This window comes from Amphiprion ocellaris, chromosome 13 (genome assembly GCF_022539595.1).
Source record: "Amphiprion ocellaris isolate individual 3 ecotype Okinawa chromosome 13, ASM2253959v1, whole genome shotgun sequence".
NCBI lineage: Eukaryota > Metazoa > Chordata > Actinopteri > Pomacentridae > Amphiprion > Amphiprion ocellaris.
The window spans coordinates 2,109,539-2,136,474 of NC_072778.1; the positions used below are offsets into that span (position 1 = coordinate 2,109,539).

The 26,936-nt window shown below is 36.3% G+C and overlaps 1 protein-coding gene across 3 annotated transcripts in view; it reads left to right on the forward strand.

The window, feature by feature from the left end:
• LOC111583752 (transcription factor COE3-like) overlaps nt 1-26,936 on the forward strand; it is a 188,745-nt gene that overhangs the window by 45,859 nt on the left and 115,950 nt on the right. For all 3 annotated transcript variants that reach the window (XM_055016818.1, XM_055016817.1, XM_055016816.1), the window contains exon 6: nt 9,739-9,807. In XM_055016818.1, coding sequence (XP_054872793.1) covers nt 9,739-9,807 — 69 coding nt within the window. The remainder of the gene's footprint in view (nt 1-9,738; nt 9,808-26,936) is intronic.

The following is a 26,936-nucleotide window of genomic DNA, read 5'->3' on the forward strand; positions in this document are numbered from 1 at the left end:
ACATTTAAGCTAGTGTAAATAAGAAGTAAACTGTTACTGTGAGTAAACTAGTACACAAATCTGGAGTAAACCGGTTTAGTTTAGCGGGAAACTGCTTTACATGTGCAGGTGAAAACTGGTCTAAACATAGGTAGGTGTGCACTAAACTGGTGTCTTCCAGGTGCGTAATAAACCTGTAAAATCAGCTGGTTAGCATTTAAACTAGTGTAGATAAGAAGTAAACTGATATTCTTTGAGTAAACTGGTAACAAAATGGACTAAACCAGTTTAAGTTTCCAGTAGAATGGAGCTTCAGACTGTTTTTAGTTTAGATGTTAACTTTGCATCTATACCAACTTTTAACCTACTCAGGTGAAAGTTTCGCCCTCTCCTGCCTCACCTTCCCTCACTTTTATCTCCCACACTCGGGAGTCTGAGCGTCTTTATTGGGCCGTCAGATCCCTTCGATACGAGCTCCGTCTCCATGGCGACGGCTGGCTGATTGAGTGCGATTATTTACCGGCTTCCCCCTGATGGATGCTGTTTTCATTCGCTAATGACTTGCCTTCGTTGTCCCCAGTGAGGTCGTCTTCACGGCATCCCCGTTGGTTTGTCTACCTGTATCGCCGTCACCTTCGGGTGTAGCACCTGTTCCAGCAGGTACAGGTGGACCCTGATTAATGAGGCTTTAGAACCAGAACATCTCGTAGGTTCAGATCCTGTCAGGACGTCTTAATGTCTTTATTAAAGTCTCACGTTTCTTTAAGACTCCATACACTCTAAAAAAAAAAAGATCAACCAACAAACTACATCAACTACTTAATGACTGGTCACATAAACACAACTTTATAAGTGGATTACCAACAAAAATTATGTTTTTCCAACTAGATTTCCAAACAATAAGGCTTTACTTCACATTTACACAAGTTTAAATGTAAACCAGGTGATTTAACAGGTTTAATAGACACCTCAAAACACCAGATTAACCAGTAAACTGGCCTTAATGCATCTTTAGACTACTTAGCTAACCAGATAAACACAATATTTGCACAATTAATTGATTTTACGTAATTCAGCAAGTTAAAAACATTAAATTGTTTGGAGTAAACGGTAAAGTGTTTTATCTGTAGAGTAAACTGGTCTAAATGTGCAGCTATCAGGCTAATTCCTAGATTAAAACTGGTATTTCTGGTGTTTTTTGCATACTAAACTGTTGTTTGTTTGTATAATTTGTATAAACTAGTAGATAAAGCTGAAGTTAACAGGTTTAGATTAGTGGGAAATTGGATTAATTCTGCTGATATTGGTCTTTTTAGTGGAAACAACTGGTTTAAATGTGCAGGTATGAGGTTAATCTGCAGAATAAACAGGTTTATTTGTGTAGTGTTGCAGGTTTTTTTGTCTTGTTTGTGTTGTTTTGTGTCTCTTTCAGACATTGTTGCCTAATTCCTGTTATTTTGTTCATTGTGAATCTAGGTTTTTGTTGTTTCGTGGCTCATTTTTGTTGTTATGTGTCTATTTAGAAGAGTTTTGTCGTCTTTGGTCTGGATTTCCTCATTTTTTGTCATGTATTTGTGTTTTTTGTGTCATGTTTTGTGTTGTTTCATGTTTCTTTTGGACAGTTTTGTCTCCTTTCTATTATTTTGTGTCACAGTTTTGTTGTGTAGTGCCTCTTTCAAACAGTTTCTGTCATTTTGTACGTAGTTTTTCCAGATTTGTGTTGTTTCATGGTTCATTTTGGTCGTTTTGTGTCTATTTAGAAGGGTTTTGTCATCTTGGGTCTTGGTTTTCTCATTTTGTCATGTTTTTGTTGTTTTCTGTCTGATATGTGTCTCTTTCGGACAGTTTTGCCTCCTTTGTATCATTTTGTGTCTCATTTTTGGTGTTATGTGTCTATTTAGGAGATATTTATCTAATTTCTCTCATCTTGGGTCTCAGTTTTCTCATTTTGTGTCATGTTTTGGGGGGGGGGGTTTGTGTCGTGTGTTGTTGAGCATCTCTTTTGTCATTTTGTTTGTTTTTGTATGTCTGATCTGTGTCTCTTTCAGACAGTTTTGCCTCTTTTGTATCATTTTATGTCTCGTTTTTGTTGTTTTGTGTCTCAGTTTTGTTGTTTTGTGCCTCTTTCATACAGTTTCTGTCATCTTGTACATAAAGAGTTTGGTCTAATTTGTGTCATATAGATCTTGGTTTTCTCATTTTGTGTCATGTGTTTGTTTTTTTGTGTCTTGTTTGTATTGTTTCATGTCTCTTTAGGACAATTTTCTCTCCTTTCTGACATTTGGTTTGGCCTTTTTCTTGTGTCGTTTAGTGTCTTTCGTACAGTTTTTCTAATTTCTGTCGATTCTCTCAGTTTTCTCATTTAGTGTCGGATACACAGATGCAGATATTTAACCATTTCCTTTACAACCTGTCACGTTTCATGCGACCCTCGGTTGCAGATGAATGCTCCTGAACGCAGACTATGATCACGTTAGAGGTTGTGTTAAATGGCTGGTTTGAATTCTGGTTCAGATCCGGGTCAGTCCAGTGATAATAACTGAGAGCTGAGGTTGGGTGCAGGTTTGCATCGTTGCTCCACATTAAGCATTCTTAAATGGGACTCTGCTGCAGTCTAACACTACCAATCACTCGTTTTGTACATAGTTTTTCTTGATGTATGTTGTTTCGTACGTAGTTATTCCAGGTTTGTCGTTTCTACGTAGTTATTCCAGATTTGTGTCATTTTGTACGTAGTTTTCCAGATTTATGTCATTTCGTACGTAGCTTTTCTTGATTTATGTTGTTTCATGTCTCATTTTGTTTGTTTTGTGTCTGTTTCAAAGAATTGTGTTTCATTTCTGTCACCTTGGGCGTTGATTTTCTCATTTAGTGTCAGATACACAGATGCAGATATTTTCTTTACAAACTATCACATTTCATGCGACCCTCAGTTGCAGATGAACGTAGACGATGATCAGATCTACAGGTTGCATTAAACGGCCGTTATCAGTCCAGTGATAATAACTGAGGCCTGAGTTTGGGCGCAGGTTTGCATCGTTGCGCTACATTAAGCATTCTTAAACGGGACTCTGCTGCCGTCCAACACTACCAATCACGCAGCAGTAGCAGCAGCGGTGGTGGCGGCCAGGTTGGCACGGCGGCATCGCCAGCGGGCTGCCGGAGGCTCGCCAGGCCTCGGCTCGGCTCTGCTCGGCTCAGCTCGCCGGCTGCCAGGCTCAGGGTGACGCTGAGGAAAAACCTGCCGCGCTGCTCGCAGAGAGGGAAGGCGGCGTCCAGGCCAGGCGGTTGGCAGGCTGCAGCAAATCACCAGGCCTGACCACTGCCGAAGCGTTCCAGGCCTTCGGGTAATTACAACACTTGCCCTTTGAAAGCGAGCCGGCCCGGCCTGCTCGGTGTTATCTGGACGCTGTGATCCGCCGCGCTGCCGCATCCTCGGGGAGCCTTTGAATGGCTCTCAGTGTGTGTTTTTTCTCCTCGTGTGTGTGTGTGTGTGTGTGTGTGTGTGTGTGTGTGTGTGTGTGTGTGTGTGTGTGTGTGTGTGTCTGATAGCGCCGCCGACATGCCCGGACAAACCTTCCCTTTGTGCCTTAAGTAGATTCCACTTGTGGCGGCGTCTGAAGTGGCGAGGAGGAGCAGCCAGCGGTAATGATGCTTGTGTGGCCCGGCCGAGGCTCGCCGGCCAAACTGGCTCCTGTGGCTGAATTATTTTTGGGGCCCGAGTGTGTGTGATAGTATGTGTTTGTGTGTGATAGTGTCTGTTTTTGTATGATAGTGTGTGTCTGTGTGTGCAGTGACCTGAGTAGCTTCTCTGCAGCGGCAACCGGGGACAAACCCTCCGAGCGAAATGAGTGACAGCGACGACGACGACACACACACAGTTTGTTTTATTTTCGCCGGTTTTGTAGCCGCACAACACACACACACACACACACACACACACACACACACACACACACTCGCTCGCAGACACACACTCTGGTGGCTTCTCACCCCTCTCAGGTCTGTGTTGTGTGTCGTTCCTCTCAGTCATTATCCGGCCGTGGTGTTAGCCTGCCCACGGCCCGGGGGGAAACGTCATTAAGGCGATATTGTGGACGCTCAGCCAAGGTTTGTTTTCGTCTTTGGAAAGGGGCCCCGGGTCCCTGGAGGGGCCCCGGCAGTGCTCCTGGGGTCCGGTTTGTTTATAACACTTCTTTGGCAGTTTGGAGGAGGTTGTCACCACAGCAGCACCAGTGGGTTTCCAATGCTAATTGGTCTCCTGGAACTTTCACTAATGGTTCCAAGTAGCTGGGGGAATAAATTATTGTGGCGCGTACGCATCCACACAGACACAAACACGGCGCTTAGTTTATGATTTTTCTGTACTTAGAGATCAAACGGCGTGATAAATGATTCATAACGCGTCTCATTTGGCATTCGGAGCCTCGATTTGACGCTTGTTTGTCAAATGGCAATTTGATTCAGGACAGCATGGGGCGAGAGCAGCCGCGTAATTGGACGTCACGGGTCACACGCCATATGATTAATTTTTAAGAATTACCGGAAGATATGTTAATGACCCTCGCAGCGATAAGAGAGGAGGAAGAGCAGCTTGTCGGCAGATTATCGCCAGAAGATATGTTGTTGGGACTAATGATAGATGGATCGCTTCATTTGCATTTTAGGAAACTGACGTGCAGCGCGATAAATTAATTTTGACAAATATCTGAACGTCTCCGTCTCGTCCGAGGATGTTTGAAACACAGAGGAAAGTCTGATTAACAAGAAGCACAGAGTCGTTTATGAGTGTTTTATTTGTTCTCGTCTCATTTTCAGTCATTTTTTACCTCTATGGATACACGACAACTAAGAATAAATAGAAAAGTTACATTTTTTTGGTTATTTATTGTGTTAAAAATCAATCCACGTACTGTAGATGTTTAAATATTTCCGTTTTTACAGCCCTGACAAACTGTCCTTTGCTTTTGTACCTCTTTCAAACAGTTTGTCATTTTGTGTGTAGTTTTTCCAGATTTGTAATTTTGTGTTTAATTTATCCAGATTTTTGTTGTTTTGTAAATAGTTTTTTTTCCAGATTGGTCATTTTATACGTATTTTTTCCAGATTTATGTTGTTTCATACATAATTTTTCCAGATTTATGTCATTTTGTACGTAGTTTTTCCAGATTTATGTCGTTTCGTACGTAGTTTTTCCAGATTTATGTCGTTTCATACGTAGTTTTTCCAGATTTATGTCGTTTCATACGTAGTTTTTCCAGATTTATGTCGTTTCATACGTAGTTTTTCCAGATTTATGTCGTTTCATACGTAGTTTTTCCAGATTTATGTCGTTTTTTACGTAGTTTTTCTTGATTTGTCATTTTGTACCTAGTTTTTCCAGATTTATGTCGCTTTGTACGTAGTTTTTCTTTATTCGTCGTTTTGTACATAGTTTTTCTTGATTTGTTATTTTGTACGTAACTTTTTTAGATTTTTGTTGTTTTGTACTTAGATTTTCTTCATTTGTCATTCTGTATGTTGTTTTTCTTTATTTGTGTTGTTTCTTCGTTCATTTTTGTCGTGTTCTGTCTATTTAGAAGAGTTTTGTCCCATTTCTGACTTCTTGGGTCTCGATTTTCTCATTTTGTGTCACGTTTTTGTTGACAAATCACTCCACATACTGTAGATGTTTAGATATTTCTGTATTTACATGCTTGACAAACACAAATTTGGCTCCTTTCCCTAACCCTAACCCCTTGAAACTCTAGGGTTTATTATTATTTGTGTTGTTTTTGTCTCTTTCTGACAATTTTGCGTCTTTTCTGTCACTTTGTCTTTCTTTTTAAAAAAAAATCATTTTGGTGGCTTCAAATATCAAATCTTTAACTATTTACATTTTAAGTCTCTAAACACTCAGTTATATTTCATTTCTATCATTTTATGTCTTGTTTTTTTTGTTGTCTTTCAAACTGTTTTTTGAATCTTTGTCTTTTTGTCTGTTGTTTTTCTTGTTTTGTGTTTTATGGTCTCGTGTTTCTTTAGGACAATTTTTGTCTCGTTTTTCATGTTTTGTGTCTGTTTTGTTTTTGTGTGTCTCTTTCAAACTGTTTTGTCTAATTTCTTTATTTTGTTTGTTGTGTTTTTCCTGATTTGTGTTGTTTCGTGACTTTTTTTGTCATTTTACATCTATTTAGAAGAATTTAGTTTCATTTCTGTCATCTTTTGTCTCAATTTTCTCATTTCATGTCTCGTTTTTGTTGTTTTGTGCCTTTTTGTGGTTGTGTCCTCATACTGTAGATATTTAATTATTTCCAGACTTTTTTACTTCTTTAACTTATTTACTGTTAATCTCTCCAAACTCGGTGAGACCATTTTGTCTCATTTTTGTTGTTTTTTTGTTCAATTTTTGTCTTTTTCTTTTTTTCTTTGTGTCATCTTGTGTCTTGTTTATGTCATTTTATGTTTTTGTCACAGAATTTTGTCTCGTTTTTCTCATTTTTTTCTTATTTTATGTCCTTTGGGGTCCAATTTTATAGTCTCTGCAAAATCAACAAGTCTTTTTTGTCACCTTTCTGTGGTTTTGTGCAGTTTTATGCATCTTTGTCTTTTTTTTATCTTGTTTTGAATCTTGTTTGTGTCCTTTTGACATTTGGAAGCAGCTTTTGGTAAATAGAATAAATATGTGCAGTTTTGTGTAGATATTTTGAGAATCAGTTTGCGTGATTTTGAAATAAAAACGGGCTAAAATCTATGATTACACCCTCTTAAATGTGTTTCTTTCCTAAAAATGAAAATAAAAGTAAAGTAAAGTAAAATGAATATCTTTGGACAAAACAAGACTTTTTTTTCCCACCGTTTTCTGACATTTTATCGAGCAAACAGCCGATCGATTCAGCATTTTATGTCCAACACTAAACTGTATGATCCTGTGTTCTGGATGTTTTCTGTAAAGAGTCCGGTGGAGGTGAACATGCAGCCTGAGAGGACGCCTGCAGGCAGTGCTCAGGGCTGGAAAAACATCCTTTACACATTTTTCTGGGGAAGCCAAACTATATTTAGAAATATGCTTCTGGATAACGCATGCTTTCTGGGCACAACGGTTACCATTTCTGTGAATTTACTGTTTTTAAATGTTAAAGAAGCATTGTTTATTGTGTTAGCTATAAAACAAAACACTTTATTCCATCGTTTGTAGTGTTTAACTGACCGGGTTTACCACAAACTATGAAGTAGAGCAAATTATAAATACTTTACTCCCTGATCTAGAGTTTATTTCTCTGTGAAACTAAAGTCTCTGTTGTTTAAATGCAGCTTAGAAGCGACAAATACGTGAAATTAGAAGTTTTGTAATTTAAAAAAGTGTCAGAAATTCCCAAATAGTTCAGATTTCTTTAATTTTCTCTGAATCCCAGAAGACAATCTGTCCAGTTTATTTAAAAAAAAATAGTACAGTAAAAATTTTTAAAAATATTATTATTTAGTCATATCACTGCAATATAAAGTCTAGCACCTTTATGGAAACATAAAAAAACAACAAAAAAACAGAAAAGAAAAAGTAGAAGTAAGAAAATAAAAAAATACCTTCACAAATCAGGTAAAAAAAAAAAATTACAGTTACAATTTTGGCTTGTTTTTTTTATTTATTTTTTGTTTGTTTCTGGTAAACGTGTCATTTTTTTCTCGATTATTTCAAGAAAACATACAAAATCTGAAATCTCCATCTGATTTAAATACAGTAATTTTGCAGTGAAACATCATCAAAAATGAATTACTCAGTATTAGTATTATTAATATCATTTCATTTAATCTTAAATTTTTGAATTATTATTTGTACAATATAGATTTTTGATGTGGACATATTTTTTTGTACTGGTTTGGTCTTTTTAAAAAAAATGTAATTATATGAATTTTTTTACATACAAAAATAATATTTAATTTTATTTTTTTTCTACTTAGTGTAATTTCTTATCTACAGTTTTAACAAAACGTTCAAAATCTGTGAAATCACCATATTTTTTATCTGATTTAAATACAGTAAACACAAGAACAAACATGTAAGAATATTTGCCTGAATGTACGTTAGTTTATTTAAAACCTAAATTAATTCCGGCTGAAACTCTAATGTAGATGTTTAAAAGCTCACCCTGCTGCTGCTTTAGGAGCAGGTTTATAAAATCAGGTGCGTTTGATTCGTCCACCAGACTAATCGACCTCCTGATCCTCGTGGTACGTTCACTGACGGCCTCGAGCCGTCGGCACATTCAGGCTCGACTGTTTTCCTGCTGCTGTTGGCGTCTGATGGATATTAATGTGTTGGATTCGGGCCGCTGCTGTTCAACACGACTCCCCAGAACCCTTGTCTGTCTCCTCCCGCCCCCCTCCTCCTCCGGCTGAGGAGGAAAGCCGGCGCTCCCTCCGGACCCCCACGGACCGGGGAGGAGCTCCAGGTCGGTTTCATGTCGGCCGCCGAGCCCTCTGGCTACCTGGACGGCTGTTTGACGAGCAGCTGCCCGGTTGGCCGGCTGGTTGTCGGGGGCGACGGGACGGAGGGGGTGGAGGAGGGGGGGCTTTTGCTGGGCGTCATCCAATCATTGGTGACCTCGGTTGGCTTGGAGCCTCACGGCTGCTTCTAAATAATGATTACACTGTTAAAAAAAAGACAAAAAAAGTTAAAATAAACAGTGAGTGCTGGACAAAAATGGTAAAAAAAACGATGGGATATTGTACCGTTTAAAAAGTCAGAAAATAACAGCAAATATCTGCAAAATATTTAGATTTTTATCTGATTTAAATCTAGTAAAACTGTAAGTGAAACGTCATTAAAAAATAATTATTTATTTGTGAAATTTCCAACATTTTTTCCAGATTGAAATGCAGTAAAATTAGTAAAATGTTATGTTTACATGTTGTTAAAGAATTAATTAATATTTGTAAAAATGCAGATTTTTTTTGTATGTGGATAATATTTACAATTTTGGCTTGTTTATTTTTTAGTTTGGTTTTTTTTTTCTAGTTGATATGCAATTTTTTTGAGGATTTTAACAAAACATGCAACATCTGTGAAATCACCATATTTTTATTTGATTTAAATATAGTAAAACAGCGTAGTTTTACAGTCAAACATCGTTATAAATGCTTATTATTATTATTATTGTTATTATTATTGTTATTATACTTTTTAAAAAAATACAGTGAACATGTAAATTATTATTTTTTTGTGTGTTTTTTAGATATTTGTAATTTAGCAAAACAGGACAGTTAAAATATTTTTGATTATTTAAATACAATAAAAAATACTAAAATATTATATGTAAATATTGTAAAGGAACTAATTAATATTTGCAAAAATACAGATTTGTCTGTGCAGATAATATTTACAATTTTTTATAAAGTTTTTTTCTTTTCTAGTTCACGTGCTTTTTTTTTTTTACAATTTTAACAAAACAGAAAATCTGTGAAATCACCTTTTACATTTTTTCCACATTTAAATACAGTAAAAATTGTACAATTTTATGAGTAAATGTTATTAAAGGATGAATTCATATTTGTAAAATCCAGATTTTTTTATGTGGCTATTCACAGTTTTGGCTAGTTTATTTCAGTCAATATGTTATTTTGTTTTTTGTTTTTTTTCAGTCAGTGTGTATTTGTTGTGTAATTTTCCTAATTATTATATGTTATCTAAATAAACTGGAAACAAAATGAAATAAAGAAAATTATTTTTTTTAAACCTGTCAAATATATATTTTTTTAAAAATTTGTCGTCTTTTTCCACAGTCGGTGTTGCGACAAGAAGAGCTGCGGAAATCGCAACGAGACGCCCTCTGACCCCGTCATCATCGACAGGTAGGAGCTCACCTGTTGGTGGTTTCTTTGTTGGCTTTTTGGTGCTCTTTTAGTGGTTTGTTTGCCTTTTGTTGGAGTTTTGTTAGTGGTTCCTTGGCATTTCTTTGGAGGTGGATGGCGATTTGTTGGTGGTTTCTTTGGTGGCTTTTTCGTGTTTTTTTTAGTCGTTTGTTGGTTTCCTTGGTGGCTTTTTGTGTTTTGTTGGTGGTTTCTTGGCTGTTTGTTGGAGGATGAAAGGATGAAGATGGACACCTGGATGGATGTAAAACTGATCTAGTGTCAGTTTTTATCAGAACTCAGATGTGTTTCTCCTCCTAAATGTCATGGTTCTATCTGCTGGACTGATGAAGTTCTGAGGCTCAGAAATGATGGAAAAAGTCCATTAAAAAGTGATAAATCTGGACCCACCTCTATGGACTTGAAGGAGAACATTCAGTCTGAAGGTAGAACTCTGATTATTAATGAAGTTACTGGAGATGAAGAACCAGATGTTCTGAGGAGATTTTTCATGGGATGTTGTGCTTTGTTTTGTAGCATCATTAGCTAGTTTGTCAGATGCAGGTTTACTGAGAATTAAGCTCAATCGGGAGACAATATTTAGCTCAGAACTTTTAGGATTTCTTTGGAATCATTGTAGAGTTCAGATCTTTAAGGTCAAGAATGAAACTAACTCATCTTCTTTCTGTTTTGTTGGATGATTTTCTGCTGTTTGGACTCGGATCCGCTTCCTTTGCACATCTGGCGTCTTTCCTGATTCTTTGTTTGTTCCTTCCTCTCCTGTTTTCTGGCGTCTCACTTCTTTCTCACCTCTCGCTTCCGACACGATCCTCCGCCGTGTGAAATGTTTAATCAACACCACGAACACAATAACATTTAGAAGCTGCAGATCTGTGGATCCTCAGATGCTTGTTAACTCACCAACTCATGTTTGGTTTCTGAGTTTATCTTCTTGTCTTCTGTCTCATTTGGTTTAAAGTTCATTAACATAAAGCTGGACAGTGTTGACTGAAACTGTGTCAATAAATTCAGGTATTTAATGAATTATTAAATAATTAAAATACTGCAAAGATTTTAACACTAAGGTGCAGTTTTTCCAACATCTGTCAGGTTTTCAGTTAGTTTCTTTTCTGATTTTCTCAAAAAAAAGTCTAATTAAATTTAAAGATCAATTGAAATAAATTAGTGATCATTTTGGCCTGTTTTATTGGTTAATATGTAAATTAATTATTATTTCTCAATTTTAGGTTGATATTTTCAGAAATTTAACAAAACAAAAATCAGTAAAATGAGTTTGAAAATTTGTTTTAATATTAATCGTTTTATTATTATGTTTTATTATGTACAGAATTTTTCTTTCAAGTAACAACAAATATAAATATCTGTAGAATAATTTCCCTGGTTTTACAGAGTAAACATCAAAAATCTGTAAAGTGACGGAAAAAAGAGAAGTTTTTTAACACATTTTTTAACAATATTAACATGTCAATGTCAAAAAATACAATAATGCAAGAAAATGTCAAAAACTTGGACATTAATATAACAAAATGTCAAAAACAGGGATATTAATAAACCAAAGCATGAAAAACACCATAGTTATGTTTCAAAACATCAAAAACCTAAGCAAACATCTGAAAATCTGAAGCACAAAAATATCCAAAAACAAGATAATTTATACTGTATATATGTAAATGGATTGTTTTTGCACTATCTTTAAGATCTCCTGCACTGAAAAGGAGAAGCTCTGCAATCTCATTATACATTGTATAATGACAATAAAGAATATTCTATTCTATTCTATTCTAGTCTATAATAATGCACCGAAATGTTAAAAACTAGAATTTGAACGAATCAGTTTTAAAAAACCACAATACTGATGCAACAGAATGTCAAAAAATTGGATATTATTGAACCAAAAAATGAAAAACCTGCATATTTTTGTACGAAAACATCAAAAATCTGAACATTATTGCACAGAAATGTCCAACAAGCAGGATAATAATGCACCAAAATGTTAAAAAATAAGATAATAATGCACCAAAATGTTAAAAAATAAGATAATAATGCACCTAAATGTTCGAAAACAGGATAATAATGCACCAAAATGTTAAAAAATAAGATAATAATGCACCAAAATGTTAAAAAATAAGATAATAATGCACCTAAATGTTAGAAAACAGGATAATAATGCACAAAATGCTAAAAATAGGATAATAATGCACCGAAATGTTAAAAAATAAGATAATAATGCACCTAAATGTTAGAAAACAGGATAATAGTGCACAAAATGTTAAAAAAGAATAATAATGCACCTAAATGTTAGAAGACAGGATAATAATGCACAAAATGCTAAAAATAGTATAATAATGCACCAAAATGTTAAAAACTAGACTATAAACGTATCAGTGTTAAAAATTCCATAATAATGCTGGAAAAAGTCGGCGTCCCTCGGCGTGAATATTAAACCCGATCAGACAAACATCCCGTCCTTCGTTAACTCCGTCTAATCCCTCCGCTCTCGCTGTCCTTGCGGCCGGCGGCTGTCCGTCACCGCGGTCCGCTCTGATTGGCCGGGTGGCGGCGGTGGGAGCCGATGACCTCAGAGGAGGTCGGGGGGGAGGACGTCCATGTTGGCTCGTTAGAGAGGCCTTGGACCGCCGCCAGCACACAAAAACACAGGTGATACACACCGACACACACACCCATAGGAGGAAACACACACTCTCACCTCCGGCCGGGTGTGTGTGTGTGTGTGTGTGTGTGTGTGTGTGTGTGTGTGTGGTCACACACCATCACAGCAGGGCATTGTGGGTAAAGACAACAGTGAGGAAGATGAGCAGCATCCAGGAAGTTTAAAGAACTAAATAACTCAATAAAAACAGAAAATAATAAATCTCAGATTGTGTTCTTCTTGTGAGGTTTAATGAGAGTTTTTATGTTCAGCTTCTTCACAAAACGAGTAAATCGACAGAATGTAGCTCAATGACCACAAAGGCAGAAAAAATGTGAAAAAAAGAAACATTATCTGCATGAGACGTATGTTACGATGCGAAAAATAGTTATTAAAAAAAAAATATATATATATACAGTATATATATATATATATATATATATATATATATATATATATATATATATATATACACAGTATATATATATATATGTATATATATATATATATATATATATATATATATATATATATATATATATATATATTTGGTGTCATTTTGGCATTAGACCTGTAGGATGAATTAATTATGATAAAATATTAGAATTTTAATGAATCACGGTTGATGGATGACGGTTAAAATCCCAATGATATCCCGAGTTTTTTCCAGTTTCTGGCTGATAAATGTCATTTTGGTATGACACCCTTAGAATAAAGTGATTTTTAAGAAATTCTGAGCTTAGATTTGATTATTTTAGTTGAAAAAGGTTGAAAATCCCATTTTTTTTCTAGTTTCTGACTGAAAATGGTGTCATTTATGATTCTTTTTTGACCGATACATTCCTTCCTTTGTGCCGGTGGGTTTTGGAGTTGAACATTTTATTTTTAAATGAAAATAACGTTCCGTGTGCGATATTTAATCTAAATAAATGTAGTTTCTATCTGGTAATTAGATCTTCTACTCCACTGAAGGAAAACTGAACCGAGAAAACCCAAATCTTCTGGTTTCCGTTCTGATTTGTCGACGCTACACAACCTCCTCGTTTTGTGTCCAGAGACGTCCGACAAACTCCGCCGCTGGAAAATCATTCTGTGTTTTCTGGTTGTTTCTCAGCAGCTCGACGGCTTTAATTAGGCCACGACAGGATGGCGATACTAGTCCACTAACCCTGGGAATACACTCTTATTGTAGGCATATTAATGGACACACACACCAACATGGACGCACACTGTCAGTCCGCTGATTTACTGCTTGTTTCTCTGCATTTTAGCGCCTGTAAAGAAAAGCACAGATTTATCACCGTGACCCGACCAACATACACTAAAACACACACACTGGTTTAACGTGGAGAGAGGTTTAGTGTGTTTTTAGTGACCCATCATGCAAATGATGTCGCCGGAGTCGCTACAGTAAAGCAGTTTAATGCTGAGAATTCACGTCTCGCCGGAGTAAATCACACCTTCTCGTTCCCGCTGCTGTGGAAGCGGATCTTTGGGGTTGTCATGTTTTATCACCTCGTCACGCCTGCTTTATCGTCATTTTACCTCCTCATTTTCCCTTCACACCTCCATCACCTGTCATTATCTGGGACGTTTCCTCCATAACAATAGTCTAAAAACATCTAAAATCAGGATGTTATTGCACCAAAACATCAAAAATCAGGATATTAATGCACCAAAGCATCAAAAATCTGGATGTTAGTGCACCAAAGCATCAAAAATCAGGATATTATTGCACCAAAGCATCAAAAATCAGAATATTATTGCACCAAAGCATCAAAAATCAGGATATTAATGTACCAAAACATCATAAATCAGGATATTAGTGCCCCAAGCATCAAAAATCTGGATATTAGTGCACCAAAACATCAAAAATCAGGATATTACTTCATCAAAACATCAAAAATCAAGATATCGATGCACCGAAACATCAAGAATCAGGATATTAATGCAGACAAAAACATCTATCCAAACAACACTATTGCACAGAAATGTCAAAAAACAAGATAATAATGAATCAAAATGTTTAAAAACTAGAATATGAATATGTCAATGTCAAAAAATGCCATATTATTGAAATAAAATGTCAAAAATATGGATATTAATGAACCAAAAGATGAAAAACCAGCATATTTATGTATGAAAAAACATCAAAAATCTGAACATTATTGCACAAAAATATCAAAAAAATAGGACAATAATGCAACAAAATGTTTAAAACTTGGACGTAAACGTAACAAAATGTTTAAAACGTGGATGTTGACGTAACAAAATGTTTAAAACATGGATATTAACGTAATAAAATGTTTAAAACGTGGACGTTAATGTAATAAAATATTTAAAACGTGGATGTTAATGTAACAAAATGTTTCAAAACTTGGACGTTAACGTAATAAAATGTTGAAAACGTGGACGTTGATGTAACAAAATGTTTAAAACATGGATATTAACGTAATAAAATGTTTAAAACTTGGACGTTAACATACAAAGGCCAGTTTCTGCTCTGACCTCTGACCTCTGAGTTACACATTGAGGTTTCTTCACGTTCCTCTTGCAGCAGATAAGCTGATAAATGCGACGCTGCGACCCTCCGCCTGGCCGTTGGCTGAGGCTGAATATAAATGCGGCCGTCGCTCCTCTCAGAGGTCGCTTTGTTTCCTCCGTTTGCCGGTTAATGGCTGAAATCCTGCCGAGGCAGCAGAACGCAGCGCTGACGGATCGCAGCAGCTCCGCCGTTATTACGCGCTAATATTGCAATTAGATGGGTGGCCAAGTTGCCCGAGTGGGGCAATAAATTGCCGCAGAGTGTCAAAATGTACGAGGAGGCCCGGCTCTAATTACCCAGAGCGCACCTCTTCAGCGCCGCCACCCCCCGCCTGACCATCACCTCCTGCTGTAACGGCCCAGCCTTACATGGAGGTCACGACCCCCTCAGCACACTCCTCCCTCCAGGACCAGGAGATGGAGGATGGAGGATGGAGGAGGAAGGACCACCTCCACATCCAGCAGAAGAAGCTTCCACAACTCACTCAGATACAGCTGGAGACTGGAATAATCTGGAGTTTTATAGAAAATACATGAAAATATCAGTAAATTTACAACAAAACTGTAAAAATGTACGTGTGTAGCGTAAAATTACATGTAAACTAAACATTCTAACATATTTTCCACATTTAATAACCAAAAAAATAATATTAATTTCACAGGAAACTGTTAAATTCACATTTAATAGTGTGAATATATTTGTTAAATTAGACACAAGTAGTTAAATTTTACAGAAAATACATGAAAATATCAGTAAAATTACAAAAATAAAAATGTACACGTGTGTAGTATAAAATTACATCTAAACTAAATACTCTAACATATTTCCACTTTTGACAACCAAAAAAATGTCAGTTTTAGTGGAAACTGGTGAATTCATGTTTAATAACGTAAATATATTTGTAAAATTTGACACTAGTCATGAAATTTTACAGAAAATACATGAAAATATCAGTAAAATTCCAAAATAAGTAAAAATATACACGTGTAGCATAAACTTGCATGTAAATTAAACATTCTAACAGATGTTTTCCACATTTAATAACCATAGACTTAATTTTTTTAAGAAAATTTAAAATCTCTGACATGAAAACTAATTTCATACATATTTTGTTTTTAAACTAAAAGAGGAACCTGTTAAATTCACATTTATTAATGTCAACAAGTAGTGAAATTTTACAGAAAATACATGAAAATATCAATAGAAATTCAGAAATAGACCATAAATCTACATCTCTAAAAAATAACATGTGAACTTGTAACTGTGAATAAACAAACTTTACTTTTTAATGAAAGTGTAAACTTTTGTCACAAATATTCAAGAACTTTATTGTTATACACACAGTAGAAAGCGCAGTGGTTACCCTGAGTGATGGAATTCTTATTTTGCGAACTCCCTTCACAACTGAAACAAAGAAATGACATAAGATAAAAAAAGAAATAATAATAATGAAAATAAGATAAAAACAAAATGAGATATAATAGTTACAAATCATTTCTATGTGCAAAAGAGGAAACCATCCAATTCGAGTTTAATGTTATTGTTATTTATTTATTTCTGTCTTCATCTATTTTACACATTTTTTTTAAACTAGTAATGATAAATATATGAATTTTCAAACGATTTCTTTTAAATGTTGACATTAAAAGATAGATAATATAGTAGATGAAACAGTTAAAGTTAAATACTGCGAATACACTATATATATAATGTGTGTAGATTATATAAATATTATATATATGTACAATTTGCAGAAAAATAAATTAACAATTAAATAAAATATATCTTCTGTAAGTGCAGAAATTTCCACCACAAAAGTGTTTGCATCAGTGGATAAAATCAGTAAAAAAAATTTTTTTAATCTACATTAGAAGACAATTTCCTAGTTTTAAAAATGTGGTAAATATGGAGCTGATTGTCTGGATGTTGGTGTGACTGATTGTTTCCACACCTCCAGGTTGTTTTTTTTTTTTTTTTTTTTTTTTTAAATCTCCTTTAATGTTAATTTTCCTCACATGGTTAAAAACTACATTTCCCATCAGCCCCCTCTGTCTCTGAGGCAGGTAAACACTGAGCTGCCACCTGGACCAAATTAAGGGTAAATTTAGGAGAAAATCAAGGCTGCGAAGGCTCAAGACGAGTGCAGGATTTTGGTCTTTTTTCTAAACGGACGAGTGCTTTTATTTCATCCGTTGGCCGGTTATTTTGAGGATTAATCATCATTTGCACAGAGAAACTCCTGCACAGCATCTTCGTCTCGCAGTTAAGATGCTTTATCGTCTCGTGGGAGCTGAAATGCCAGCGACACTGCAGAGCTGGAAGAGAGAAAGGTTTGATTTAAAGAGAAGGTTCAGGAGGAAACAGCAGGATTTTAGATAAACTTCACCTTCCTACCACCTCCATTTCTGCCTCTTATTTCTTTGTTCTTACAAGTGCACAAGTATCTCCACTTTAAGTGCACCGTTTCAAGGTCTGTAATGCAGCCGGCTCATTGCTTTGCTTTTCTTCATCTGATCATGTAATTATATACCTACAAGATGAGACACATTTAGAACTTGTGATAGATAGAACTTTACACCTGGAAATTAAGAAAAAAAAAGTAAATTAGACACCAATACTTCAAAAACCTGGACATTAAGACGTTAACAAAGCTTCCAAAAACATTAATGACAGTAGAGTATTTAAAACCTGAATGTTAACTCACCTGATCGTCTAAGATTGGGATGTTAATGCACTACAACAAAACGTTAAAAATACCTAGGTATTGAAGAAACTTAAGCATAAAAAATACCTGATATCACACACTGAAGTGCCCAGACCTGGATATTAACGCGTCAAACCATCAAAACCCTGGATTTTAACAAACCAAAATGTCCAAAACCTGAATGTTATGACAGCAAAACCAAGAAAACCTGGATATTAAGGCATGAAAATGTTAAAAACCTGGACATTCACACTTTAAAATATCAAAAACCTGAATTTTAGCAAACCAACATGTCACAAACCTTGACATTAAGATGCCAAAACCAAGAAAACCTGGATATTACCGTACCAGTATGTCAAAAACCTGGATATTAACACACCAAAACCAAGAAAACCCCAGATATTAACACTTCAAAACATCAAAAACCTGAATATTAAGACACTAAAATCAAGAAAACCTGGATATTACCACACTCAAATGTTAGAAACCTGGATATTAACTCTTCGGAACATCAAAAACCTGAATTTTAGCAAACCAACATATCAAAATCTTCGACATTAAGATGCCAAAACCAAGACAACCTGGATATTAAGGCACTAAAATGTCAAAAACCTGGATTCTAAGATGCCAAAACCAAGAAAACCTGGATATTAACACACTAAAATGTCAGAAACTTGGATCTTAAGACGCCATTATTGACCTGAACCAGGGAGAAGCTGGCAGAATGGAGTTAAATCAGAAAACGAAGACGTCTGAACTTGAAGTGACCGCCGAGGTTCATGACGTCTCACGGTTCTTCAGTCTGCGTTGAGCGTTAAAAGGCTCCTGGGCTCTGGAGGAGGTTCAGCTGAAATATTCCTGGTTAGGTATGTGTGGAGCTCTGAGTGGGGCCCGGTTGGTGGAGGAGGTGGACTCCACAGGGGGTGGGTGGTGGTGGTTATCTGCCCCGGCGGACCCTTCCCAGCAATCGTGGCATATTGATCGGCCGAGCGAGGCCCATCGGAGCCGGCCAGATTAAGAGTATAGATTTACAATAAAAGCAGGACATTACTGAGCAGGCGAGGCTAAAATTGAAAGGAGAGCGAGAGACGGAGGGGTGAGGAAGACGGGGGAGGAAGAGCCGGTCAAAGGGGGAGGAAGGCCCGGAGGCTGCCGCAGGGGATTCTGGGTAAAGGTGGGTTCGAGCCGCGACGGGAATTCAGGTTTCTGTTGGATGTCGACAAGCAGACAGCGTGTTAATGGAGTCTAATGGACGTGTCGGGGCAATCACGGGAAACGTGGGCCCAGATGATTGTGGGAACTTTATTTTGGTAAAATATTTTTAAAACCATCTTTAAAACCTGATCTTCATGTTTGTTCAACAGGCAACACAAATGTAAACATGCTAGACGCTGCATTATGGGAAATGTAGGATCCAGAGTTTATGGATGGAAACATGAGAACATCATCTTCTTTTTCTTCGGCATCCTGTTCATCCTCATCTTCTTCTTCTACTACTTCTTCTTCTTCTACTTCTTCTTCTACTACTTCTTCTTCAACTTCTTCTCCCTTTTCTTCTTCCTTCTCCTCCTACTCATCTTCTTCCTCTTCTTCCTCTTCTTCTTCCTGTTCTTCCTCCTCTTCTTCTTCTTCTTCCTGTTCTTTTTTTACTTCTACATCTTCTTCTTCTTCCTGTTCTTCTTTTAAAACTTCTACCTCTTCTTGTTCTTCCTGTTCTTGTTCTTGTTCTTCTTCCTCTTCTTCTTCTTCTCCCTTTTCTTCTTCTTTCTCCTCCTACTCTTCTTCTTCTTCCTGTTCTTCCTCTTCCTGTTCTTCTTCTTTTTCCTGTTCTTCTTTTTCTGCTTCTACATCTTCTTCTTCCCGTTCTTGTTCTTCTTCTTCCTCATCTTCTTCTTCTTCTTCTTGCTCAAGCACTTCCTGCAGTTCACACTACATTTGCCCGGGGAGCTCAGGTTTTTTTTTAAAATTATTATTATTATTATTATTATTATTATTATTATTATTATTATTATTATTATTATTATTATCATTATTTATTATTTCTGACGATTTTAAAAATGCTGCACGTAGAATGAAGTGATTTTAGTGACATATCACAGTTTTAAGGTCAGATCTGGTTTAGTTTTCTAATAGAACATCACCTCAGAGACGAGTAGTTCAAAGACCGTTGGAAAGTTGGAAATCCAATGCATTCTGGCTGATAAATGGTGTCACTTTAGCCATTTATTTCTTTATTCATTTTAAATAACTACACCGTTTTCACAGCTCGTACATGGACTGATGCAGTGTTTCAGATTCCACACGTCTTGTAGGAACAGCATCAATCTGATTAACTGAATTCTGTTCTGTTTGTTTTACCTGATTGACTGAAACAGGAAGAACTGGAGGATTTAAATTTAACATTTTGTGGTGAAAACATGAGTATTTTTGCGATATTTTACCAACTTGTTGATATTGATTTTGTGTCCCGATGGATTGCAGTTTGGAGACGACCGACGTTTTCTTTTCAAAGAGCAGAACTGAATTCGTTGTGATGTCGGTGTCGTGCCTTCAGTGTGAATTTGGGCTGAGTTTGTGTGTTTGTGGTTGTAAAATATAGATGTTGGACGGCGGCTGCAGCAGGTGGCCCGATGTTCGGACTGAATTATTCACAGCGGCGTTTTCATCACTTCAGAGGACGTTACATTTATTTACCGTGGACCTGAACTAACCCCGCTGCAAACTTAAACCCGATTTCGCCCAAAATATTTAACATCATGAGGTTTTTATTTGTCCCCAGAAGGCAACAACCAGTCAAACATGAGACAAATTCACCAAATTATCTAAATCTAAACTCCACTTACTGATATGAATGCATTACAACATGAAAAAACAGTGTATTATCACACCCAAATATCAAAAATAAGCATATTATTGCATGAAAATATTTTTAAAAATCAAGCTACTGAGAAACCTAAGCGTCACAAACCCTGATATCAGACACTGAAGTGCCTGGATCTTAAAAAAACAAAATGTCCAAAACCTGGAAATTAACACTTCAAAACAATCAAAAACCTTAATTTTAAGAAACCAAAGTGTCAAAACCCTGGAAATGAATGCAACAATACGTCAAGAACCTGGATGTTACCACACTAATTTGTCAAAAAAAAAAAAAAAACCCGGATATAAAGCTTCAAAACATCAAAAACCTGAATTTTAACAAACAGAAGTGTCAAAATCCTTGATATTAAGACACCAAAACCAAGAAAACCTGCATATTACCGTACTGAGATGTCAAAAACCTGGATATAAACACATCAGTATGTCAAAAACTTGGATATTACCACACTAATTTGTCAAAAACCTGGTTATAAAGCTTAAAAACATCAAAAACCTGAATTTTAACAAACTAAGACATCTCAAATCTCAATATTAACACACCAGAACCAAGAAAACCTGGATATTACTGTACTGAGATCAAGATATAAGGGATTAAACCGGTGTTTTTGGCTGCAGGAAGTACCAATGAGTTGTAATTTACAATAATAATATTAGATTTATGCCTCTATATTCTTTATAACTACGCATTTCTGAAGCACTGGAGTTAATATTTCACAAAAAACTCACATTATTGGAGATTAAACCAATGATTTGCCCCTAGAATCTGACTTTTTGGTGTCCCTGGTCACATTTTAGAAGTCTGTTAGATGTATTTTACACAAGTTTTCCAATTAATGAATCTTTATTTTTCAACACAGCAACATTTTACATAAACCCCACAAAAAAAAGACACAGTATTAAGATTTAACCAATGATTTCCAGAGTTTTGGATCTAAAAATCACCTTGTTGTGGCTCTTGGAGGGTTTCATAAATAACTGTAACCCCAAAGAGGTCAAATTATCCATTAAAAAAAAAAAAAAAAATGTACATTTTAGGGCTGCAACTATATATTGTTGTCATTCTGGATTACTCAATGAGCTGTTTAGGCTCTAAAATGTCAGAAAATGTTGGAAAATGTGGATCAAATGTCTGGTTTTGTCCAAAAATATTGAGTTCATTGTCACAGAGGAGGAAAGAAACCAGAAAATATTCACATTTGAGAAGCTGCTTGATTGTTTTTGTCTTTAAAAATGACTCAAACTGATTGACTGATAATCAAAGCAGTCAGTGATTGATTTGTTATGTGATTAATCTTTGCAGCTCTGGTACGTTACCCAGTGAAATGATCTGTAGAACGTGATTTATTTCCAGTCGGGGGATGTTTTCCTGCAGATCTAACCGTGTGAAGCTTCTGGATTTTAAACGGACTGTTTTACTGTCGGCGCTTTAACTGGAACAAAGAATGTGGAAACTTCTCTGGCAGATTTGGAATTTGGAGCGAGGCCTGAGGTCAAGAGTGAGTCCTGTTTTTAGAGTTGTGTTTACTAGAATGAAAACAGAAGGATGACTAACGTCCATTTCCAGAAACCGTCCTCAGCAGCAGCTCAGGATTGAACCTCCATCGGTCCTCCATCAGTCCTGGGGTCTCCATTAGACCCTGGAGCTGCCTGCAGGGTCCTCAGGGCGGCTTCAGGCTTGATGTGATCCAGGGAGAAATGTTCAGTGGCCCGGTGAGTCCACATCCATCCAGCAGATCCCCGAAGTCCGGTTTAGGACCCACCGAGTCCTCATCAGGTTTCTTTATCAGAACTAATGCAGCCTGAAAAACATCTCATGTAAATAAAGACTCCTGAAATGATTCATTAAAACCCCGGAAAGGCGTTTTCACAGGTTTTCGTTCAGCTCAGACCAATTTCTGCCTGTGACATTTGATTAACAATTACAAAGCTGAGTAAAAAGATAATTAAATGAAAAAACTAAGAGCAGAAAAGCCAGTTTTATTTACCTTGTAAAAGTACAACAACAGGACAGTGTGGCGGCAAGAGTGCCAAAAAATATGTTGAAAATTGTACTTTAAAAAGCTGTGCAAAAGAAAAAAAGAAAAAATACGTCACCCCTACTACCAGGAAAAAAATATTACGAAATGGTACATTATAAATCTGTGCTTTTCCAGCAGTAAGTGGTGCGAGAAAAAATATTAAAATTTTAGCAAAAAAGTGTGAAAATCTGTCAGCAAGTCAGTCAGAAACTATAAATTAAAAATGATAGAATGCTCTAGCATTTAGAAACTGTAAAATAAAAATACTACTACTAATAATAATAAAATAAGAATGATAATAAAATAATAATAATAATAATAATAATAATTATTATTATTATTATTATTATTATTATTATTATTATTATTATTATTATTATTATTATTATTATTATTATTATTATATAAAATACAAATTATGATAATTTTTGTTATTATTATTGGAATCTTTAAATCTGTTATCCTTCTGCCAGAAAAAAAATGCAGTAAAAAGAAAACTAAAATTTTAAAAAATGAAAATCAGGTAACAGAAAATATGTTAAAAATGACAGAATATTAAAATAAATTTGCAGAAATTGCAAAAGTCTAAAAAAAAATCAGTTTAAACCAGGTGCATTAAAAGCACTTTTAAATACGAACAAACTTGTGGCAAAAATGTGGCATAAACATGATTAATATAAAAAATAATCTCTTTAAAGTTCCCATAAAATACGAATAAAAATATATATTTTTTTAAATTTAAATTTTATAGTTAAAGATTTTCTCTAAACAGACGTTCTTAGAAATTTATTTGAAAGTGACAAAACCTAAGATATTACACATTAAACAGTGACTGATGTTAAATAATGACCCAAAGAATAAAAAAATACTCTAAATGTATGAAGATCTGTAGTGAAATTAGACAATTCTTAATAGAAATAAAAACAACAAGAAAACATGGTTGTTCTGTTCCCATGGATGTTCAGGGTTTGTATTATGGTGTAAAATGAGCCACAGTGAGTAGAAATTAAACCTCTTCATCCCCAGTAAACATGCAGAGACCAGAATATTGTTCACAGCAGATTATTTCTGTCCCCGAACGCATCACCAGACCTCGGTGTCGGGTTACCGTCCTCGCCCTCATCTCATTGGTCGATTAAACCTCCATCGGCTGGTTCCCACTTCCTGGCGACTCCTAATTGGATTGATGTGATTACATCACCGCCTGCAGCTTCGTTAGCGTCTCGGTGTCGACGCCCAGCGGCGCCCAGCTGGAGACCCCCCACCCCACCCCCAGGCAGGGAGGAGCGCACCAGGACATCATGGGAACTTTGGGAGCCCCCTTCCCAGCATGCAACTCACCCCCTCAGGGCAAATCACCTTGTTAATCTGCACACGCTCTACTTACAGTTGCACGCCGGGATGAAGGACCAGCAAGCAGCACACGTATGGAAACGCACACGCATGTCCTCCTGTCAGAAGGCCCTGCCCCCTTCACGATCAGCGTGAGAGGAAAGTTATTGATCACTGATCGCTGATCCTCCTGATCACGTCCAGCATCAGCTGCTGCTGCTTCCTGTAGGAGACCAGATCCAGACTGGAACGTACCAACTGATCTGGAATAAACCAAGTGATCTGGAATAAAACCAACTGATCTGGAAGAAACCAACTGATCCAGACTGGAACGTACCAACTAATCTAGAATAAACCAACTGACCCAGACTAAAAGAAACCAACTGATCCAGACTGGAACATACCAACTGGTCTGGAATAAACCAACTGATCTGGAATAAAGCAACTGATCTGGAATAAACCAACTGACTTGGAATAAACCAACTGATCCAGACTGGACCAGAACAACTGACCCAGAACGTACCACCTGATCAGGAACAAAAAAACTGATCTGGAACAAATCAACTGACCCAGACTGGGACATGCTAACTGATCTGGAACAAACCAATTGACCCAGTCTGAAAAAAAATAACTGACCTGAAGTGGAGCAAACCAACTTACTTGAAGTGGAACAAACCAACTGACCCAAACTGGAACAAACCAACTGACCCAAACTGCAACAGACCAACTAATCTAGAATAAACCAACTGACCCAGACTAAAACAAACCAACTGACTGATTAAAGCGGAACAAACCAACTGACCCAGACTGGAACAAACCAACTCAGACTGGTCCACACAGGCAGCAGCACACCTGGTGTTTCTGGAAGTAGTTCTGGTGGTGAAGGTCAGTCGTGTTGCAGAAACGTTCTCAGACTGTTTTGGATCAGAACCTTCAGGATTCAGAACAACAACAACATCAACAACGACCTGCTCCGTCAGAAACTTCTCTCTATCAGATGCACTCGTTCTCAAGCTCGCTCGCCCCTCTTCCTCCCGTTAATCACTCAAGTGTTTTTCCCAATTAAGGATGCACTGATAACCTTCCATCACTCACACACACACACACACACACACACACACACACACACACACACACACACACACACACACACACACACACACACACACACACACACAGTGGTTTAATCAGGAATATGAGAGCGGTGTGGCTAATTAAGGACGACCATCCGTGAGCTCCTGCATCGCCAGCAGATGTGGGGGAGGGGAGTGTGTGTTCATGAGTGTGTGTTTTAGTGTGTGTGTGTGTGTGTGTGTGTGTGTGTGTGTGTGTGTGTGTGTGTGTGTGTGTGTGTGTGTGTGTGTGTGTGTGTGTGTGTGTGTGTGTGTGTGTGTGTGTGTGTTCTCCAACTTTGCCTTTTAATGTTGGCATTTGATCTCTAGCAGCAATTTGACTCGTTTTCTTCTTCGGTTTAAAGTGTTTTTCTGGACTCTTCCTGTTTCTTTACTCATTCTATCGCATTTCGTCTTCGAGATTGTTCGATGTCGTAGCCGAATATCGACACAAACTGAAACAAAGTCAATTAACAGATAATTTTATCAACAATAACATCCATCTGCTGCTGTTTTAACAAACTTTTAATGAGTTTTATGTAAAAATTTGAAGAAATAGACTAGAAAACCACTATTACATGCAGCCGTCAACCATGTTACCAATATGCTTGAAGTTAACACCTAAAAGTCTGGAAAACTTTGGATGTTTTTCACAGTTTTCTGACACTTTTTAGACAATAATCCATCAACGTATCACTAAAATAACCGGTAGATTAATGAATAATGAAAATAATTCCAACTTGGAGCTGTTTGACACCAAAATACTTTAGAAAAATCAACAAAATGCCATCATAAAGCCTTAAAATATGTCTTTTTTTATTGGTATAAGGACATAAAGTTGATGATAATTCCAGTCATGCACAACATTTCTGCTTTCCGATGAGAAATTTTAAGCAAACTGTGATTAAAAACGGCCAAAATTAGTCATGTAAGCTTTGATTTTACACAATTATTGCAGATAAATATTAGAAATGCTGGCAAAATTCTGTAACTGGTGTCTTAAAGAGTGTCAGATTTGATGTAAACCAGCTTCAAAAACAGGCTGAATCTGGAGAAAATATTACTTAACAAAACAATGATTTATCCTGTTATGTTTGGACTAAATCACACATTTAAAGTTAAAACTTTGGAATCTGGAAAACGTTTCTCACTTTTTTCTGACTTTTTTTTACTACGAATTAAAAGGGAGAATAAAGAAAATGCACCATAGTCTTAAAATATCCCTTTTTTTACTTATAGATTTTACGGTATTTCCAGTCATGCATATTATTTCTGTTTAAGACTTTCTGTAAGCTTTGATTTTCCACAATTATTGCAGATAAATATTAGAAATGCTGTTAATTTTCCATTACTGGTGTCTTAATGAGCATCAGATTTGGTTTAAACCTGAAAGATGTTGCTGTTAAACTACTTCAAAAACAGACAAAATCTGAAAGGAATATTGCTTTAACTAATTAATACGTCCTGATAATTTATTCTGTTATGTTTGGATTTAAATCACACATTTGAAGTTAAAACTGGAGTCTGGAAAACTTTTCTCACTGTTTTCTGACATTTTTTACACTGAATAAAAGGGGGTAAAAAAAAATCAAGAAAATGCATCATAGTCTTAAAATGTCCTTTTTTACTTGTCACAGGTCTTAAATTTTCCAATAATTCCAGTCATGCACAATATTTCTGTAGACATTTTAAAATAGCTGCCAAAACTGGTCATGTACGCTTTGATTTTACACAATTATTGCAGATAAATATTGGTTGCTGGTGTCTTGAAGATGTAAATGATGTAAAACTGCTTCGAAAACAGGTGAAATCTGGAATAAATCTTACTTTATTCTGTCGTTTAGAGGAAAAACCCAAACTAAATTTCCTG